This window comes from Propithecus coquereli, unplaced genomic scaffold (assembly GCF_000956105.1).
Source record: "Propithecus coquereli isolate 6110/MARCELLA unplaced genomic scaffold, Pcoq_1.0 Scaffold178, whole genome shotgun sequence".
Lineage (NCBI taxonomy): Eukaryota > Metazoa > Chordata > Mammalia > Primates > Indriidae > Propithecus > Propithecus coquereli.
In genome coordinates, this window is record NW_012142523.1 from 297,585 (window position 1) to 320,076 (window position 22,492).

A 22,492-nucleotide genomic window follows, 5' to 3' on the forward strand; every position below is an offset into this window, starting at 1 on the left:
GTGGGATGGCTGGATTCCCATGGGGCTTAGTGCCGCTCTGCCTGTCCAGGGTATCTGTCCAGGGTTCCATGCATTGTCAGTGTTCCAGGAAGATTGTAAAAATAATTAAAATTCAGTTTTAACAGCACATCAGTCTGATTTCTACCTGCTGTTCCAAACCCTCCAAGGGCTGATCCCAGGGTGGCGCCGAGAGAACTGCTACTTCCAAATCCCAAGGATGTGTTGGCAGGCTGGGCAGAGCCCTGGGAGAACAGGGAGCTGCTCTGTGAATTGCTGTTCAGAGAGTTGTTGCCATAAAAAGAACTGGATGCCAGGTTGTTACTGGGCTGCTGCTGGGGCTGGGGCTGAGGCTGCTGGGTTCCTAAAGGGCGAAATGCTCCATTTGTTGTTCCAGCAAGACCACCGGCTGCTCCATTTGCTGAAGCTGCGGCTGCTGCAACAGCTATGAAGAAGAAAGCAAAGTGTTTGTGAAAGGGATTGGCGACATTTCCAAGCTACATTTTTATCCTTTTTTAAAAACTCTTTTAATGCTGCCTATCTTTTCAAAACAGATATAAACCTTGTAAAAAAAAAAAAAAAAAAAAACTATACTAATCTGTCTTTGATCCCTCATGTGAAGCTTCTACTTTCTATTCTACTTTCAATTTGAAGTCAACATACTGCTGGACCACACTTACTATGTTGGCAGCTTCCAAGAGTCTGCAGTTTAAAAGGAGTACAAACATCAAATGTACCCACTAAATACAACTACTTCCTAAAATTTCAAATTCCATAAATATCTATGTTGAGGTTTTTCCCCTAGAACCATGTAATCCATATTCTAAAGTTGCTCAAATTCCTATTTTAGCTTGCTGCTCTCTTCTAAATGTTCCCTCTATTCCTAATTTAAAAAAATGAAAAAACCCACTATATAAAGCTTAAAGTAAAAAACAAAACAAAAAAACAACTATTGCTCCCCCAACCATGTACTGCTCTGGGCACTTCTCACTGTTCTTTCCCAATTACTCCACCCCTGCCCCTATACCAAAAAAACAACTCCCTCCCCAAATTATCTTAAAATAATGACTTGGATTTCTGTGAAATTAGCCTTGGACTTTTGCCAACAGAGCCATTTTGTGTGAGTAATCCGACTTCCTATGTTCTCAGTACAGCAAGGCCTGGCTTTTAACCAGACGGTGCATGTCCCCCAAGACAAATCAGAATCCACCAAGGTCATGTATTGCCTCTGATATCTCTTTGAAATATTACAGGGTAGCACTGCTGTACTGCGAATTGACGGGTAAAGCATATTTCAACATACTGTCAGAACATCATCAATCACCTTTTTTCGATCTATGACAGGAGTCCTCTAAGATGTAAGTTTACCTGCTTGTGCAGCTGAGGAACTAATGATGACTGGGGCAGGAGCTACAAGTCGAACGGGAGCTCCAAGACCATTTCTTGCTCCTGCATTCACCACAAGGGCACCAGTTTGGTCATAGTAAGCAGCAGGAGCCAAGACTGGATAACCTGGGAAAATCAAGCCAACACATATATGAAATAAGCAAATGTCTCCTGGGCACCAGCATATTACGAATAATAACAAACTCAGCTTTGGGATCAGATAGTCCTAGATTTACATCCTGCTCCACCACATAAACAGATGAATGACCTGAATCTCTGGGCATCCACTTTGTTATCTGTAAAATAAGGATAATAACATTACCACCTACCTCATAAAGTGCCTGTGAAGATTAAAAGATAAATGTGAAGGACCCCGCATGATTTCTGGCACATATTAAATACACAGTAAGGAGTAGTATTATTTATCACCTGCTAGTCTAGGAAAGGTAATTTGGTGGGATAGGGAATACTTCTGTGCTCTTCAAACTCCTAGGCAAGGTTATCACCCACAATCATATACTGAAGATTTTTCTATGTTTTCTCGACTAAACAAATGACAGAGGCTACAAATGATTGCAAAAATCATAGTACTTCCATACCACATAATAATATAAGCACAAATATCCTGCAAGTTAGCATGAAGAACCTAGACAAGCTTCAATTAAGAGGATCGTTTAATATTATATGAGATGGAATCCCCAAATCCTAGTTTGAGCCATATGAGAAACTGCAGGTGATTTCCTAGTAAGACATAAATACTTAGTAATAACTAACAAAACAAATGAAGCAAGTTACTCACTGAATTCATAAATGGGCTAATCTGCCTATGCTCCACAGTTAATAAAGGTCCATAAAATTAAGCGAAGATCTCGCAAGGACCTATTTCAAATGAAGAACATCAAACTACATCCAATCCCATACAAAGCGCAGGATCAGATGACAATGAACCAAGACCAACACGTATTCAAGATGTATTTCAGAGGCAGACAGCTAATAAGGACCTTGACGTGGTTCGGGAGAAATCCTAGAAATGAAAGGGATGACCCTTACATTCAAGGAATACCAGCAATTTCTTCCTAATCATGCTGCTCAAAAATATCACATAAAAACTAAGCCTTGGAGTGACACTAAAGTAGCTGGCCACTCCATCTGTCACTAACCCAGAGGAAGAAAATAGATCACAGCCACGGAAAAACCACATATTCCAAGCTACGTGGACATTCACATACGTCCAACAAATTAGACTTGAGACTGGCTCAGAACAATGCTCTCATCAACGAACTATGGTCTAAGTGAGGGCAAGTGTATATCATCCTTGCCAGTCCCCAAATCATGACAAGCCTAAACAAGATAAAAGCACTGCCCATTCTCCTCTCTATTACCCCAAATATGAAGACTTCCCCCCACAAAGTATTGGGAGCAACAATGCAACCTCACCTGGCATGCCTGCGGCCAGACCTTGTCCAAACGCAAGTGCAGAATTCACTGCTGCAGCTGCCACTAGTGGATCTGTTTGCTGTCCCTGCTGGTTCTGATTTGGAGTCAAAGGGCGCTGACTGGCTCCTCCACGGAGAACCTAGGAAAGGGAGATAGAAATAAATCAACTACTTTCTCCTCAGTGGAAATATCTAAGACCTACCATGTGCTCAAGTTGGGTTGACTTTTAAAAATGAATATTTGTATAAGCTTCTATGACTTGGGCTATGTAAGAAAAACAAAAAATAAAAAAAATTAATAGTTGTAAAACATGTTCACTTTAATGGCTTTATATGGCATGGCTGCTAGGATAGAAATTTAATCAGTAACATTTCATACAGCAAAATTTCATTCTGCCATTTTTAGTTTAAACATATTACCTTTATAAGCAGGAAAAAGCATATAAAAGTGATGATTCATTCATCAAATATTTTATCCCACCTTCCTCATAAAGTTCTTGTGATGATTAAGTTAAAAGATGAATCAGAAGATCTAGCATGATGTCTGGTACATATTAAGTACACAGTAAAAGCTAGTGTTATCAAGTATTTTGTGCCTACCATGTGACAGGTGGACAGGTGGGACAGAGCCCCAGCCCTCATGAAACTTTTATTCTAATAAATAAGGCAGATAATAAACACTACATAATGTCTCTGACAAACAGTGAGTGAAGAAAAGAAGGCTATGATGGGGGAGAGGGGTTCAAATAAGATGAACAGGGCTAACTTACCCACATATTTAAGTTATTAAATATAATTGTGTCTTAAACACACACATATACACAAAATGGAATATAAGAACATTTTCTCTCTCTTTTAACACTATTCCTATTTATCAGGGCCCAAATGAGCTCAACAGATTTGATTTAGCAGGCTTCTGCCCTGTTTCTATTTCTCCTTTCATAAATTCTAGAAAGAAGCTCATCTAAATGGAGATGATTACTAGTCAAGTTCATTGCAGAATACCAATTTTGCCACTACCTATTTTTTATTAATGAAACATAGAGAAATGTTAGTAATCATTATTATTATTCCATATGATCTGAAGAATCTTTTTCATAAGATCTATAAACTCCAGCCAGCAAAAACACAAAACCTACAGACCAAGACTAAAATTACTGACGTTTCTAATAAGGTGTTTTTGCAATATTTTCAAGTATAAAGTTCTTATCAGATCACTTTCAATTTCACTCTGTTATTTGTAAGTTAGACGTGGTCAAGAACATGGGTACAGATTATTCTTGGAATCACTGGTAAAAAAACAAAAAAGAAAATAACACTAATAATCAATTAAATATTTATTAAATGAATATAAGTTGAACACTGTTCATATTGGCAAGAAGAGATGTATGGACTCTTAATTTAAGTGGAGTCTCTTATTTCCTTATCTGTTAGTAGTGAGAATCAACAAGTGATCTTGCAGATTTGTTAGAAATACTTGAAATAATGTCTTTAAGGCACAATGCCTGATACCTAGTAGATAAACAATAACCAACAGATAATAACTACTATTATCAAAATATTATGCAATTCATTTCTGTTTGTGACCTAAAGAACCTAACCAACTTCAGGCTAGGCTCAGTGACTCACGCCTGTAATCCTAACACTCTGGGGGGCCAAGGCAGGAGGATCACTTGAGGTCAGGAGTTCAAGACCAGCCTGAGCAAGAGTGAGACCCTGTCTCTATCAAAAATAGGAAAAAAAATTAGCTGGGTGTGGTGGCAGGCACCTGTAGTCCCAGCTATTTGGGAGGCTGAGGCAAGAGGATCATTTGAGCCCAGGAGTTTGAGATTGCAGGGAGTTCTGATGACGCCATTGCACTCTACCCAGGGCGAAAGAATGAGACTCTTGTCTCAAAAAAAAAAAGTTTCAAACTACATATATAGAAGTGTAAAAGGAGGACTGCACCAGCGAGTGGGCCAAGACTTAGACGATACCTACACAACAATCCAAAAGAGATCACTCTAGGAAAGTAAACAGCACGTACACAAATACTAATAGTTCAAACTGCTTAAGAATTTAAAAAAATAACAGAAGCACTGCTTTCACAGGGAATAAAGAAGTAGGTTTTACGTTTGGATAGGAGTTGTATGAAAGGGCAGGGGAGGTGGAGTGGACAAGGTGCCTCAAGAAAGAGGTAGTCAAGACTACTAATGAGTCTTGTTTTAATGAGGAAGGAAAGTAACATATGTTAGCTTTTTATCCACGCTCTAGAAATCTATGCAGCATCCTTAACTATAAATCAAAGTTCTTAAGTCATCTGCCAATGTTCATATATTTTAATTTCATCAATAGCTGTCAAGTCTATGGATTTTATGAAAATATATAAAATTTCACAAGTAACATTTTAAAGTCAAATAAAATCTCTAAAAATGACTGAATTCATAAAACACTATCCTAGGAGTTAGTTTACTGCCTATCTTAACAATGTATGAACTGTAAATTCAAATTCCTATTCAAAGGTACTGATTAAAAGGTGCAACATTTAAAAGCAACCAATATACTATAAGCAAGTAGCTGCTCAATGGAGATATTCTAATTAATAATCATTTATTCTTCTTAGTGGTTCTCCCTTATGTTCCCTAGAATCATCACTGGTAGTCTCCTTCAAACTAGAAAGTTCAGAGGCAATCCTAAACTCCTCCTTCTCAAAATGCAACATCCAACACCAAATCCCCACCAAGTTTGCCATCTGTGTTAGAGTTCAACCAAATGCTGAGGACTTCAAAATTTTTTTAAACATTTACAGAAGAAAAAATTTTTTTTAATTTTAAAAACACAGAAGAAAAAAAATTTTATCAGGTATCAAAGGAACCTTAAACAAGGATGAAAAAGAAATCAGAAGATGGAATGGCTAGAATGTCACTGACTCCCCTTTAAGTTCTAGCAATTAGAATTAGAATGGTTGGCTTGCCTAGGAGACAACATATGCTTTCTGATAAAATCTAAGGGCCAAAATTAAAGTATAACAAGAGTCTCTCATTTTAATTACTATGACATAGCAGTTCAGCAAGAAAATCATACTGAAACCAGAAACTGGCAAAAACGAGACAAAACAAAAGACAAAACAACCCACAAAACAATGGCTGCTTATTAAAAACTAATGCTAGCCAGACACAGGGGTTCATGCCAGTAATCCTAGCATTTTGGGAGGCCAAGGCAGGAGGATCACTTGAACCCTGGAGTTGGAGACTGCTATGAGCTGTGGCTGTGCCATTGTACTACAGCCCGCACAGCAGAGTCCCTATCTCAAAACAAACAAACACTAAAAACTTTTTCTTAGTAGGGTTTGTAACTATGGATTAAATTATGGATGACACAAAACTCTAATAAACAAATGCTTTTCATGTCCATTTTATAACAAAGGAATATACATTCAGAGAAGTCATGCAACTTGCCCTAGCTGTAACCTGTTAATTGAAGAAGAAAGACCAGATCTCAGATTTTCTTTAACTCCAGACATCACAATAAGGTCAGAAAACAAGTTGTGAAGATAGAGCCTTGTGTTCAATTCTTAACAACTTAATATTTGTGTGACCCTGGGCATACAAATTCTATTTCTTCAATCATAAAAGAAGAAGTTATGTATCTATTTATCAGAATTGAAAAAAGGAATAGAAATTATATGTACAGCACTAAGCTTTACACAGAAAGCTTTCAATAAATAGTAGTCATTGCTATTATTCTTGTTCACTGTGTTAGAGCTAATTTTAAAACACAGCAGTTAATTCAGTCTTCCAAATCCACAATGACTTGGCAACCATTTAAACAAAAGTTCATCACACAAAGAAATATAGACTTATCCACAAAGAGTAGATATTAAGAAATTTATTTAATTGAGAGCACTCATTCTATCAACAAATTATTTACTGAATTTCCTTACATACACAGAACAAGAATTGTATCTGTTGTCAAGAAAATCATTTAATAGTTTCCAAAAAACTGTTAGTGCCTGTGTTTTTCCTGTAACTGTATGGAATCTAAAAACCTACACATACACTCTGAAAAGCAAAAAATTCTTGATTGGATCATATGTACACATATGAGCATGGTGTTTTGCCTCAAAAGACAGCTTTTATTTGACAATGGGCATCAAAAGCCTAAATGTTCATTTCATTTGCTCGAGAAAAATTTCATTATCAAGAATTTATTCCAAGGAAACAGTCATAGACTTATACAAAGGGTATTAATCACTCTCATTTATAACACTCAAATATTGCTAAGTGAAATACCAAATATAACAGAATACTGAAAATAAAGTACACTTTGGTGGATTTAAATGTACCTAGTAAAGATATTAAAAACAACACTAAATGATATGGCAAAATATGAAATCAGAATGAAAAATCATGTGGACAGAATGATCCCAATTTTGTAATGAATTAAATAATAAGACTAGAATAACAGATACCAAACATACTAATATTGGTTTTCTGACATACGATTTTAGGGTGATTTTTTTTTTGAGTTTTCCATTTCACAACAATTTCTAGCAATAAAGAGGTGTTATTCTAATAATCAGAAAAAAGTCTTTAAAAAAAAAAAAGATATATTTAGGTTTACTGTTTACTATCCTTTCCCAACTCAATCAAAAAACTAATGCAGATATGATAGGTTTAAAATTTGTATCCAATCCAACAGGTATCATGAATAAGTAGTCTAAAAAACTAGTACCTCCCCTTTGGTGGCAAGCTACTTGCAAAACTCTAAAGTGATCTGAAAATGGTGCCTAGCAGGCAACTATAGTGTGACAAAACAAAATCTTTACTATCAGTATGAAGACTCACTTTGCCACCTGCTAGCTGTGTAACTCTAATTGGACAACCTTCTAAGCAGTTTTCTCATATATAATTTGAATTAGTATCATTACCTCACCTAGTTACACTAAGTGCCTGACATGTAAAACGCATTCCATAAGTAGAGTTAAATCTGAGCCTGAACTGAGATATACACACACACACACACACACACACACACACACACACACACACACGAGGGAACTCACACATTCATGGTGTTTTTCTACTAGGAACAGCAACACCTATTAATTATATACCATGACCAAAACTCACACTTAGATGGGGTAGATTTTGTTTACATTTACCTGCTGCTGTCCTTGTTGCGCCTGTGGGGTTGTCTGTTGATTAGCAGAATTAGTTGCTGCAGCAGCAGCCGCAGCTTGCTGCTGGAAAAGACTGGCAGGGTAGACTCCCCAGGGAGTAACTCCATAATACTGGTGAGGAACCACAGCCGGGCCTAAAAATAGCAGGAGAAAGGAAAAGAAAGTTTAGACTATTAGGAATCATCTTGGGGCTCCCAAAGACTACACCTGGCTCAGCAGATCCTACTGCAAAATATTAACTTAGGAAAGTATACTGATGCTAGCTAATCATTAATTCTCTTTTTTTAAAATAGAAAATTTTAATATAAGATCCTTATACCAAAGTCATCTAAAGTCAGTAATATACTCTAGGCCTAGAAGAAAAAGCCTGTTAGAGGCACTCAAAGGGAGAATAGATGACAGAAGTTGGAAGGGGTTGGACTGAAGAACAGACAGAGGAATTAGCCTTGGAAAAATGCATGGTTTTCCCCTAAGAAAGAAAGGATGTAGGATAGATATAGACTAAACTTGTTGCCAGAAAAGAAAGAAATGCAGGGTTGCTTAAAGTGATGGAACAGAACAAAAGGTTCAGATGTATCCTGTTTTCAATGATAAGAATGGCCCCTGAGGTAACTAATAGGTACTGGAATCCGGTGCTTCAGTAACTCCAGAACCATGAAAAATCTATCCGAATTCTGACAACAAAACCCAGATACTCAACTGAATCTCAAATGGTCAATTTCGAAGAGGCCTGATTTTCCTGTTTCTAAAGCCACAAAAGTCATTCACCCCCAACTACATTCAGATATTGATTTTTGAAATTTTAAATTTAAGTCAAGTGTTTTCAGATTTTGGATTTTGGAATATTTGCATGTACATAATGAGAAGTTGGGGAAGGGACCCAAGTCCAAACACAAAATTCATTTATGTTTCATATACACCTTATACCCAATAGCCTGAGGGTAACTGTATCTCTCCTTTGGGGGCACTAAATAAATTGCATGTTGGGCACTTGCCATCATATGAGGTCTAGCACTTCACTCATCACATGAGGTCAGGTGTGAAATTTTCCATTTCCATTTGTGGCATCATGATTGTGCTCAAAAAGTTTCAGATTTTGGAGCATTTCAAACTTTGGGTCTTCAGATTAGGGATGCTCAACCTGTAATAAGTGTTAGGAGTGTGGCCATACCTACCTTGAAAGGATGGGTTGCAACTGACAGTAACAGTCCCCAAAGGCTCCCCCAAAAGCCAACAAAGAGAACCTCTACTGGGCACAGGCTGCCACTGCTATAAACATTTATTTACATTACTTTAAATTTCCTCAACTGGCATATCTACTACTTTATCCTGGTCACCCTGGCCTAAGATTGAATTTGGAAAAACATCCCAGGGTGATCAACTGAGCTTGGTTCATAAGGATGCCTGCTTCAATTCCTGTGTGATTAACACCTTGCAAGAATACACAGATCCACAGTCTGGGTAGTTAACATTTCCCGTCATGTGTGAAAGTACTTGAGTCACTTTCAGTTTAGCTCAGCTGATGTGTACAAAAACCAAGATCCTCAGCACCAAACTATCATCTCAGTAATGGCAAATGTGTCATCCCTAACACCAATTCTTTGTTTCAAGTAACATATATTAAGTTAGTAAAAGAAAGGACTTCTAAACAAAGTACAGAAAATGACAATTCAAGAAAAAAATAGGCATTCTATATAATGTAATTCTATATAATGTTCATGCATGGGCGCTGGAGTTAAATCTGGTTCAAATCTCAACTCTACAATATTTAAATTGTGTGATCTCAAATAAGACAGCTATCTGAGCCCCAAATGTCTAATCTGTAAATTCATCATTTGATAACTCATGTGAAAGAAAAGCACTTGGGACAACACCTGACAAATAGTTATGTGTTCAATAAATATTAATGGTGGTTAGCAGAGATCATTCTCCTAGGAAGTGCTTTCTATTTTCCCAAATATGGAGAGGTGAGGGGGAGGGGGAGAGGAACGTATATTAAATATGTTCCCACTACAACAATGCCAAAATATAAACAATTCTAAAAATCTAAGAAATGCTATGCTGAATCTGAGGTCATAATTGCAAACTATAGGCTATATAAGAAGTGAAATCTCACAGAAATATTTAGTCATGATTAACATAACTTGCCGGCATCTGCCCCCAAAGAATATTTACATTGAAAGACTTTTTTTTGTACTACTGTTGAATACAATTCCCCATACATTTATGTCCCCACTATGGTGACAGCAACTGTGCCACATAGAATCAAGTAACAAAGGTGCCTGCCTTGAAAGATTCAGTCTCAAAGAGGAAGAAAAAAAAAAGTCAAGTATACATAAAAACAACACTGTAATTTGTAATAGAGAAAGAATAGGGAATAGTTAGCAAGGAAGGCTTCCTAGGTGACAATGCCAGCTAAGGAACATCACAGGCAAAGAATGGGGAAAAGCGTTTGCCACAGAAGACTAAGGAGACCATAGTGTCCAAAATCAAAGGACTAAACCAATGTAGCATCTGCAGCAAACTAAAATCAGATCAGTATTGCTACAATGTATGCTGTAAGCCCATGGTAGTCAATTAGGAAGGAAATAGAGTGGTGCATATACAGAGACCTCTATGAGTCATGGAGAGACAGCCCTTGTGTATATAGTGGGTCCCAACCCTAGCTAAAACCTTAGAATTACCTGGCAGCTACTTAAAAATGCTAATTCCAAGGAACAGCACACCACCCCACAAGTAGGTTGTAATGATCAGCCATGTTTGATAACAACGGTAGTATGCCATTATTAGAATGGAAAAAAGAGAAACCAATAAGGGGTTTAAGCAGAAGGGTGAAAGGCAAAGATCAGTGTTTGAAATCATTTTCTTACACCATTTTCTTACACAATTTAGAAGGGTGGAGAGGGGGAAAGAGGCAAGGAAATCAGAAATACGTTAGGGACACCAGCATAAGAACCCAAACTATGGTAGACTACTAGAGGTAGTTAGGAGACCTGGGCAAGAGGAGAAATTTCCAAAATATAAATGACCAACTAGTGGCTCCACAAATCAAATATAACTATGTGCAAGGGGTAGGTGACTAATTTGCCCTTGAACATGTTCAAGTCTGAAGGGGCCTGTGTTACAGCTAAGGAGAGACATCCACTCTAGTACTATATCCACTCAGCAGAGATCTCCACTGGAAACATGGATTTGGCAAAGAGTATAAAGAACGCATGCCCATCTCAAATAACTTTTTAGCAGGTGAGAAATTCCCTCATGCAGCAGAAATATCTCACCTAGTGTCGCTGCTGCAGCCAATCCAGCTGTGTAGGGGTCCGTCCCTGGGGGAGCAGCGCTGATGATGTATGGATTGGGGACAAACGCAGCGGGAGCTAAACCTGCTGAAAACATACCTGTCAGTAAAAACAAACTTGACTAAAACTGCAGCCCTACTAAATACCTATACAGTTTAACTATTTATTCCAGGCTGTAGATGAGGAAAAAAAGAAAAGAGAAGATAGGATGGGTTGAGAGCAAAGAAGAATTTTAAAAAGATAAATAATCCCTATACTAAAGATTATGGTCAAATTTACATACAGTCTTTTTTTTTAACGACTAGTCAAGAAATACTTAAACTAAAACTGTTTATACAGTTTTAAATTCAGCACAACTTCTAAAAGATTAAAATTATAATAGGCTAAAATAGAGCAATTTAAAAGATTTTTGCAAATTGGGATGAAGGGAAGTTATTTATTTTCATTTAAAACAATTTTGCAAACAGTTTTCCTCCAATAAAATGTATGAGTATTTACAGAATACCATCTACAACTATACAATATCAGACCCAGGCAAAGGCCCTTATGCCTGGCCTTAATTTATCTAGGTTGGAAGCAAGTTTTTTCTTCCACAGCATACCACTTCCAAGATTGGCAATCTCCTTTCTACTCAATCATGCCATTTGCAGCACATTAAAAAAGAAAAAAAAAATTCTACTTCCACTTGTTTATACTTAAGGCACTTTGTTTCGGAGAGACCTTAAGAAGGTTCGGGGGAGAAAGATCTACGCAGAAGACTAAAATATCTGTCAAAACTGTAACAAGAGCTACAGGAAAAGAGCAAAGTTACTTAAAAACTGGTAATTATATGTGAACACTTTTTAGATTTTTCAATGCATACTGCTTGGAAACTAGATTTATAGGTACTACTTGCTCGTTATAGGATGAGAAGTTGATGTATTCAGTCTACACAACCCCAAATTATTTAATCAATTTCATCCAAATCTTACCCAAAGAGCTGCTAGTTACTACTATAATAAATACTTTAAATTTTGAAACAGCTGAGGTAGGACAATGGCTGGATATTAAGGAAATCATATGAGTTCAGGTCTACAAGGTATGCCAAAAATAAGAATGTAACTAGAGACAACTGGACAAGAGGCAGAGGCCATTTACTCTGTCTGAGGGATTTGTCTGGACTTTTACAATCAGTCTAAATTATGGGTTTCACAGCATCCAGTTAGCCTAAAATGGTGGCCACACCTATAATAGAAGAGCTACAGGCTTAAGGACTTACCAATGTGCGGCTGGTGAGCAGCTGCTAGTGCATACTGCTGCTGCTGGGCAGCTGTCAACTGCTGGACAGCAAGTGCGTTAGGTCTTTGGAACAGCTGAGGTAAGAGGAAAGACATGGTGTGGTTAGGAAAACTGTCTCCTGAAATAACTTTAAAACCTGACTAAAAATTTCAATAAACCCTTGTTTAGGCATGATACTTCAACAAAAATTAGTGTGCTCATACTCCACTCCATTCCCGTGGTATCACAATGCTTCATAGCCCTGTTTTCCCTCTCTTTACCTCAATTGTGTGCCAGGTTCCATGGGCTGAACGTTTCACAGGTGACATGTCCCCGGAACCACACGCATACGTATGTATATGCAAAAGCCCTAATAGTTATCAACAGGTCCTGCCTGATCCAAGACACACTCAAAAATTAGACAAATGTACTACAAAATGATTTGCCACATTGCTCCCAGTGCTAAATCTCCCTTCGATTCTTTCAAGACTCCACAAATACTGTGAATTAATCCTCACCTACTCACATGTTGGAGAATATGGAAAGTGTTCACTTCATCCTCTAGGCTGCCTCTTCCTGGGAAAATAGTATTGGATACTCTCCTCAACTAGTGGCTTATCCTGATGAGTAAATGAGACAACTGCCCAACTTTCAGTCTCCTAGAATACCTATTCTTCGTATGTAGAAAATAAAACAAGTATAGCTGCTACTAACAAAACTTAGATTGTGAGCTCACAGCTGGCACATTTCTTAGTTCCCAAGAAAAGGAAAAAAAATTCAAAGGCCTTAAAACTCAGAATGTCTCAAGATTCTCCATTAATAAAGTCAATCATTCACTCATTCATTCAACAAATATTTATGAAACAAATGATACTTGCTAGGCACTGTGCAAGGAACTAGGGACACAACAGTGAATAAAACAATACATAATCCCTGCCCTTATGGAGATTATGCTTTAGTATGGACAGTACTGGTACAAAGAAAGGGGATGCTGGTAACCTGATTTTAGATGGCCTTGATGGGCCTCCTTCTAAGGAGTCATACTGAAGACTTCAACATTTGCTGAAATCAGACTGAAAGCACTTACTGAAGGAACCTCCCTGGACAGGACCTTCAACCTACCTGCTCTTTCTACAGGATTTTTCAACAGCTCAGCTGACATCACTGGATGATGTATAACAAACACCATGGATCTTGAATTACAGATGTCCTCATAAAGAGACCTGATTGTTTCAGACATTAGGAGATAATATCATTCCACCAACTCAGCTTAACTATTGTCATGACTGGACTTACTGTTATCCCAGGTGGTGGAGAGACTTAATCCTGTGATCTGGCTACCTCTATGTCTCAAATATATCAGGAGGCTAATTTTAAATAACAAAAAGTGAAGACCAAGAACATACTGGCTGACTTTACCCATTAGCTCCCTTTCCATATACATTCCTCTTTCTAAAAACCAGAGTAAAATTAGTCCTTGCTTTTATAGTACTAATGTCAAAAGTAATTATGTACAGATTTCAAAAATACTTCAGTTTTTTATTTTCAAAGGTTAAGAAAAACTTCATTATGATGCTGGTAAAAAAGGGAAAGACAGCACTGCTTTACAGGCATTCATAAAATATCAAATCTTAAAAATAAATACAGAAACTGAATCTAATTGACAAACATATCGGAATACATGTCCACTCCAGTCACTACTACTTAGTAACTATGACCTTGTGGTTTTTGTTAACATTTCTGTTTTTCCTAAAAAAAACAGTGTCTCACCATATGCCTACCAACAGGAGGCAGTCCACTCAAGAGGAACAGTCGGGGCAAAAAACAACTAAAACAGCAGAAAGTTGTCTTTAAATTATTTCCAAGGTTGTAAAAACAACTCATAGTTCCACTAAATATCTAAGGTCTCTTCAATGGGTCTCTGGAATGTTCCTGGCATAAAACCTTTTGAAACATTTAACATCTCAGACACTGCTTGTGGTAACTTCTTCTCTCTATCCCTCTTTGCCCTGCTACAAACAAAATAACTAATTTGATTCAACAAACATTTTTTGAGCACCTATTATTAGGTAGGCACTGTGATACGGAGCTGGGGAAATAAAGATGGTGTGTTCAGAATACAACTCTTGAGTATATCTTGATTTATTAACCAAAAACAATAGTCTGATGCCATTCCATCTGACTTTCATCATATGTATGTGTACTGTATCTGTAAATGTATTAAACACATAGTATGTGTGAATATCATAAAAGTAATCACTCCATCTAACATTAGCTTGTGGTTCTCACCATCATGTTACCACACTTTTAAAGTAAGGACGATTACTTTTAACTAAAAGCATACAAGCCCTATAAGAGCCCACATGTAGCCGATGTTCGAGAGCTGATTAATATTTTAGTGATTATGGTGAATAGAAAAGGATTTTCTTGAGAACATTCTGCTGTACACAATTTAACAAAGTAAATTATTCATCTACAGCAGGCAGATTTGATTATAGAACAGATTACGGCAATTCTGACACATTCTCTTTATGTAAATGGTACAATAATAACTGGAAATAGAGTATTCAAACAAAATTGGGTAATTGGCAAGTGATGGATTCCAAAGAATCCTGAAAAACTCACACAAATGTCATCTGCTGGGCAAAGTACTGAGCTCTGTTAACATTTTCGTGGTTTTCACAAAACAAGTAAATACTCCATTAACTGAGAAACAAAATACCGGAGAGTTGGGGGAGATGATTATTTAAAGGTTGGTATAATGATACATCTGCTACTGTCGATTACAATTCTCTAGGTAGCATTCACAAGCTGTTCAAGAGTCTGAATGGGGGGAATATATCAACTACTTCAGGCACATCTAGGTTTCTACTAAATACTGAAGGCATAATTAACAAGCTATTTTGACTCCCTTCTCTATCACTTATCATATGACCATACAAAAGACACCCTACAGCTGCGGTCCCCAAAGCCAGGGCCGAGCCCAGCGCCAGTCCATGGTAAGTAATGGGCCACTGGTCACTGCCTGAACTCTGTACCACCCTCTCCCCACCCACAAGACCCCACTGCCCCACCCCCAGTCCATGGAAAAATTGTCTTCCATGAAACCGGTCCCTGTTGCCAAAAAGGCTGGGGACCACTGCCCTACAGGATTCTTTTTCCAGAGAGGAATTTGGTCAAAAACAGCCAACACAGTGACTGACATGCAGATGGTATCTTATAAAAGATAGCTACTACTATTATTACTATTGTTATCAATAACTGTTGGCATAAAAACACTGTTGTAGAGTTTCCTGAATCTCGAGGAACGATGCCTAAATATGAAGTTAGCAAATGTGAATGACTATACTTTCTCGCCTCCCAGTAAAATACACTGCCAGCCCTGACTTTTCACCAGTTTAAGAAAATATACATAGTAGACAGGGGGTAGGAGCACAGACTGAAAAGCCAGGCTGCTTTGGTTCAAATCTTAGTGCTACCACTGACTTGCTCTGTGACCTGATACAAGTGACAACCTCTCTGTGCTTCATTTTCCTCTTCTCTCTAATAAGACAATAAAGATATATGTAACAAAGTTGTTATGGGGATTAAAATTAACACACATAAAGCACTTACAACAGCCCTTTATGAGATGTTCTTTCTGATAAATGGCGACAGCGCCCTCACACATAGTCCCTTCCATGAGTCACTCCTTCCGGTTTCTCCCCCAGAGCAAGGCAGCCCAAGTACACCAAAAGCAGAGGGCAGGACTCTTCCTGGTCTATATTAGGAGTCAAAACCTCACTGTACCAGATTGCTATCAGCAGGTCACAAAGATAACAGGGGGAAGGAAGAAAATCATTTTTGTTTTTGTTGATGATGAGTACTTTTTACATCAGCTTTCCCAAAAAGGCTATAAATATAATTGAATTTGAAGGTGAGACAACTCCACATATTGAAAAGGCTCTCTTCTTCTAGTACAAGATCCAAAGGAAACCGGTTGGAGCTAGAAACCAAAATAACAGATATTTGCATAGTTTACACTACATGACCTTCAGCAAGTCTGTAAACTTCACTGTGTCTTAACTTTCTTATGTGTAAAAATAAAATAGCTGCCCTACCTCATGGGATTGTTGTCAAGATTCACAGAGGAAAATCCCTTCAAATCACCATTACATCAATGGTGGGATTATAAAATTTTAAGAATTTGGAATTTGGAGTCATTCCTCAGTACATCAAATTTGTGAAAGCTTGGTGGTACTACCTGAAGCTTCCAGATCAAAGTCCAATTTTCACAGGTGAACAACTGTAATGATTAGCTAATGATTTTAATAATTTTTGGTTTAACAGACACATATAAACCATGCTAAATTTAAAAAAAATCTTCACACTTCTTTGGCAGATAAAGAATCTCATTCTAAAATAAATGATTTCTAACTAAGGTCTTAAAGAAAAACAAAACATAACTACTCCACCAGGTATATTAATATATTTTGAGAAAAACTTTACCATAAATAACATTTGAGCAAAGTAAAAAAACAATAAAGGTAAGTTTCAACTGACCAAATTACCAACCAAAGTCAGCTCTTTGTCAGTAACTATACACGATACTGAAAGAATAATCATTTGTAAATTTAAAAGAAAATTGAGAACATTAAATATCTGGATTAAAATTCTGCACACACGAGGCCTCACAAAAATGACATTTAATCACTACCACACTTTTAAAAGCAAATGTATGCTAATTTCTACTCCCATCTGACGACAACTGCAGGAATGAATATAGTACTTCAACTATCATTTTTGGAATGCTATTTCTTTGTTAAAATTCATGCTTAACAGGTGAGAGTTTTAGTACAACAGTATACAATTTTGTAAAGGATGCCACATTAGACTATTTTTAGGTAAACTGAATTCTAAATAAAGAACATCAACAATGTAATTAATCTATACTGATAATAATCACAGCTTTGATTTCCACTACATGGCTATAATATAATTAAACCAAACTGTATTTAGGGAAATATAAACAGGAAATTGCATAGCTCTTTATAAAAAATAAAGAATATGGCCAAGGCACACAGTGGCTCACGCCTATAAATCCTAGCATTCTGGGAGGACAAGGCGGGAAGACTACTCGAGCTCAGGAGTTCAAGACCATCCTGAGCAACAGCAAGACCCGGTCTCTACTAAAAATAGAAAAATCAGCCGGGCATCGTGGTGTGCACCTGTCGTCCCAGTTACTCAGGAGGCTGAGGCAGGAGGATAGCTTGAGCCCAGCAGCTGGAGGTTGCTGTGAGCTAGGCTGATGCCACGGTGCTCTACTCAGGGCAATGGAGTGAGACTCTGTCTCCCCCCAAAAATTAAATAAATAAAAAGAATATGGGCCGGGCACGGTGGCTCACGCCTGTAATCCTAGCACTCTGGGAGGCCGAGGCAGGCGGATCGTTTGAGCTCAGGAGTTCGAGACCAGCCTGAGCAAGAGCGAGACTCCGTCTCTACTAAAAATAGAAAGAAATTAATTGGACAGCTAAAAATATATAGGAAAAAAAAAATAAGCCGGGCATGGTGGCATGTGCCTGTAGTCCCAGCTACTCAGGAAGCTGAGGCAGGAGAATCGCTTGAGCCTAGGAGTTTGAGGTAACTGTGAGCTATGATGACGCCGGGGCACTCTAGCCCGGGCAAGACAGTGAAACTCTGTCTCAAAAAAAAAAAAAAAAAAAAAGAATATGGCTGGGCACGGTCACACCTATAATCCCAGCACTTTGGGAGGCCAAGGCAGGAGGACAGTTTGAGCCCAGGAGTTTGAGACAAGCCTGGGCAACATAGCAAGACCCTGTCTCTACAAAAAATATTTTTAATTAAAAAAAAATACTGCTAACGAATCATGACACGAAATGGTATGAACACATACATTATGCATGAACTGTTCAAGACTGTTTTCCAGGATTAACAAGACAATGAGAGGAAAGTAAGAAAAAAGGGAGAATACTCCAGAGATATCAAAGAGCATTTCAAGCTGACAAAATACTTTAAATTAGGGCTTTTTAACCCAAGATCTTTGTACTTGGGTGGGTAATATTGCATCTTTATTTTCATGAACATCTACCTGAAATTTAGCATGTTCTTTGATTATGACTGTAGACAACAAACCACATTAACATTAATAATACACCTGTGACTTTATCACAAACAGAAATTACATGTATTTTCATGTTACAATTGTTACAGACATCTCAAAATCTTGTTTATGCTCACTGTGACAGCTAGTATACCTGCTTCTATTTCATGTATCGTATGATAAAGCAACTATACCATTAAGTTTATTTTTAAATGTCTTGACAGCTATTTTCACATAATTGGTTTCCTTTGCAATCCTACCTTACGCTACATTTTAAAACATTATTCTGAGAAGCACAGGAGTCCACAGGAGTCACCTAACTGCTGAAGGAGTTCATGGCACAAAAAAAGGTTAAGAACTCCTGCTCTTATAAATAAACCTTAGGAGGGTTAAATTCAGAATGATTAACAGTGACCAGACAAGTAACTTAACTATCCAAAACCCAAAGTATCACAATTACCAATGAACTAAGTTTGCAATGAACTAAAATGAAAATTACCTTTTCCCTACTTGCAGGCTGCTCCGCGTTATGTGGCTCACTATAAGCTGATATTAAGTTTTATGAAACCAGTTTATTACACCAAATCAAAGCCCTGACTGAAAGGAAATACGACAAGAGAGGAAATTATTTGTCAATTTCCAAACCAGATTCCCCTCAAAGAAGTCACAAATAAAGCTATTCTGCCATTTGTAGTTGCTTATTTAAGAAAGTCAAAAGAAAAGAGCAGAACGTGCAAAACAATATGTGCCACACTAGATAATCTGGTTCAACCCTCACAATCATCAGTACTATCTGCAACTTGCACCTGGCTCCCACGGCCTCTAAGACCTGGACTCAATTATCAAATGCACCAGCCTCCTTATCCTCTTCTACCTTCACCTTTTACTCTAATCAGCCTATGACCACACCACAGTCATTCTCAGCTCCATATCTCTGTTCTCTGGCCTGCAACAAAATATATCCCACCTGTCCTTTAAAATCAGTTGCATGCAACCTTGGTCCTCATCGAGCCTTCCCCTAGTCTGATAGCACTTGGAACCCACCAGTTTAGCACTTGGTTCCTCAAATGTTCCACAACTGTTTCATGTAGAACCCAAGGTTCCTGGATGAACACAACAGTCAACTGATTGATATGGGTAAAAGAATGTCTAAAACTGCTACTAAACTAACACTACGCATTAAAAAAAAAAAAAAAACTAAACCATGATAATTAAGTCGCTCCTCCTTTAAAATGTCTTGTCATTGCATCAGGCAGCATAGCAAAGTCGGTAAGACACACAACACTAACTGTTCACTACTCACTTTTCTTCAACCTAAACTACCAGCCAGACTGGCCGTTTCTACATTATCTACTGAACACATATACCTGTTAATTTCCAGTTTCGAGCCTTTAGTTTTACTACTTCCTCCGCCAGAATTTTCATTTTCTTGCTGTATAAACAAGTCTTTCAAAACACAGCTAAAGAACCACCTTTTCCACAAAGTCTTCCTTCCCAGAGACCAGAGTACACTCTCCCTTATTCTGGGGTTCCTAGGACATGATCAGGAATGGTCTCATCACTTGTCACTGAGTACTTCCTTGCACTACTTAGGTGGCAAAACGAGTCACAATGACTAAACTGAGAGCAACTGAAGGCGCAGAAAAGGAATCTTGCTCTATTCATGAAAGATATGCTTGCCTACAGATGAAGACAAAAGATGCAAACAGAAGGTTATAATACGTAGCCCACAGATCTGTGATCCCACTGACGTTATCCACAAAATCTGGTATTAAAAGAATTACGTAGTTTTCTGATGAGAGGAACCATAACTTTTGATCAGATGGCAAAAAAGTGACACTAAAAAGGTTAAATTCTGATCCAAGAAGTAACTTCCTGGGTATTACACAATAATATTATATGATTGGATATTACACAGTAATAAAATTATAACTTTCCAGTAATATCCAGTAACTTTATTGGGTATTACACAGTGTATTTATAAATGAGAAATAAGCTAGTATACTACATCTAAAGGACACATATATTAGAAAACACAGTAGGCCTCAAAGACTAGCCTCCAAACCTCTTGAAAGGATAGTTTCAAATTTTAATATTGGGAAGTATATTAGATATGGGGGATAAACTAAGATATTAAATAGAAATAGGGAAATGTCCCTTGAAAATTTGGTTTGCCAAAGCAATGCAGAGGACACAGAGGGAATACAGTCCAGTCCCTGACCTCAAGGAGCTCACAATCTAGCAACGGCTATCAGACAAGTAATCACAACACAAGGCAGAACAAAATAACTCCTTTTCTTAAAGGAGACACAAAGTACTACAGAGTTCAAAGGAGGCAGACATGACAAGTTTTTGGTTTGGAGATCAAGAAAGGAAGGCTAATCTGTCATGTAATTAAGTTTAAAAAAAAAAAGAAAGGAAGGCAAAAGTGCTAAACCTTGAAGAATGAGATGGATTTAAATTAGAAATGGAAAATGTAATAAAATGAGATGAAAAGCAAAAGGGTACAAAAGGATGGAGAGATAAAATGTAAGAAACAAACACCAATTTCCCATAGAAAAAGGAACCTTCCTTCTTAACAACTACTAGTTATTATACATGAGCCTCAGGGAAGTTGAGGATCATGAAGATACTTCACGTCTTAGACCAATTGTCCCCAGGTATGCTATTAGGGCACCCGGTACAAGAATGTGTAAAACATTCTACTTAGAAAAGCAAGCCATGGGATAAAACAACTATCACATAACAGTGGTGTATCTGTGTAAAACTGTGTTGCAGTAACCAAGATATGTATGGAAAACCCAAACCCAACAACAAATTAACTTTCAAAATAATGTTTACTTTCAAAAACTGCTGAAATGGGATACATGATAAAGGCACCCTTGGTTTTATATTTCTGAAAAAGTGATTGCTTTGATATAATCACGCTAGCTACTTCTGAGTACGCAGAAGCACATTTCTGTTCAAGTTCTAATAATTGTCCAGCCTCCCAAAACATTGGTAAAATTATTTTGAAATAAGAGATCAATAAATCAAAAAAGAATCCCAACTCTGATTATAAAGTAATGAACAATTAAATCAAAGAACCAGATTTTTGCTCTTAAGAGATTTGAAACAAACTCTTCTAAAATAACATGGACAGAGTTAGATTGGGTTAGATAGGAAATGGAAGCTAAGAACCAAAAATGACCATAAGGAAGAGAAAAGGCACAAAAAAATCAATTCTTATGGGGAGGTAGACATACATACTGGAAACTACAGGGAGAACAGTGTACACTTTAGTTCACTCGCTGGAAAAAAAGAATGTGTTAATTAAATCTTATGTAAATATGCACATTCACATCAACCCCTAAAGGGATTTCTTTTGGTAAACTATTTATGGTTATCAATCAAAAGCCATTTAATATTAACTACTGAAATAATGACTAAAGGAACAACATGGCATAACCAATCTGCAAAGACCATAAACAAATTTCCCCATACATACAGAATTTCTAAACTTTAAAATGAGATTCTAACCTTTCAATCCTAGAAGTCTGTTTATGAACCAGTCCAAAACTAAGAAAATTACAGAAATTCATAGGCCATCAACTGCTTCTGCCACAAGGAAGAATTTATAGTACTTAACAAGACCAGGAAACTACCTGCCCTCTTTTTATAATCCAAACAGCTGATTTTCCTTTAAAAAAAAATTAAACAGAAAGATCAAATAACCCTAGATTTAGTCTTACACTATGCTTTTCAAAAACAGAAGGCACACATACAAAATTTTCCAGAGACTTATGAATAAAGAGCCAAGTAATTTCACTGTAGATTTAGTACTGAGTGGTGTGTGTGTGTGTGCATGTGTGTGTATGTG

General features: G+C 37.4%; 1 protein-coding gene across 10 annotated transcripts in view; it reads right to left on the reverse strand.

Annotated features, from left to right (window-relative positions):
* PUM1 (pumilio RNA-binding family member 1) overlaps window positions 1-22,492 on the reverse strand; it is a 122,276-nt gene that overhangs the window by 30,749 nt on the left and 69,035 nt on the right. For 7 of the 10 annotated variants that reach the window (XM_012642312.1, XM_012642309.1, XM_012642304.1 and 4 more), the window contains 6 exons: window positions 12,535-12,628; window positions 11,259-11,363; window positions 7,963-8,114; window positions 2,821-2,959; window positions 1,366-1,509; window positions 146-442 (listed from right to left, as the gene is read on the reverse strand). In XM_012642312.1, the coding sequence (XP_012497766.1) occupies window positions 146-442; window positions 1,366-1,509; window positions 2,821-2,959; window positions 7,963-8,114; window positions 11,259-11,363; window positions 12,535-12,628 (931 nt within the window). The remainder of the gene's footprint in view (window positions 1-145; window positions 443-1,365; window positions 1,510-2,820; window positions 2,960-7,962; window positions 8,115-11,258; window positions 11,364-12,534; window positions 12,629-22,492) is intronic. The other 3 variants (XM_012642311.1, XM_012642306.1, XM_012642303.1) reach the window with 1 other exon arrangement.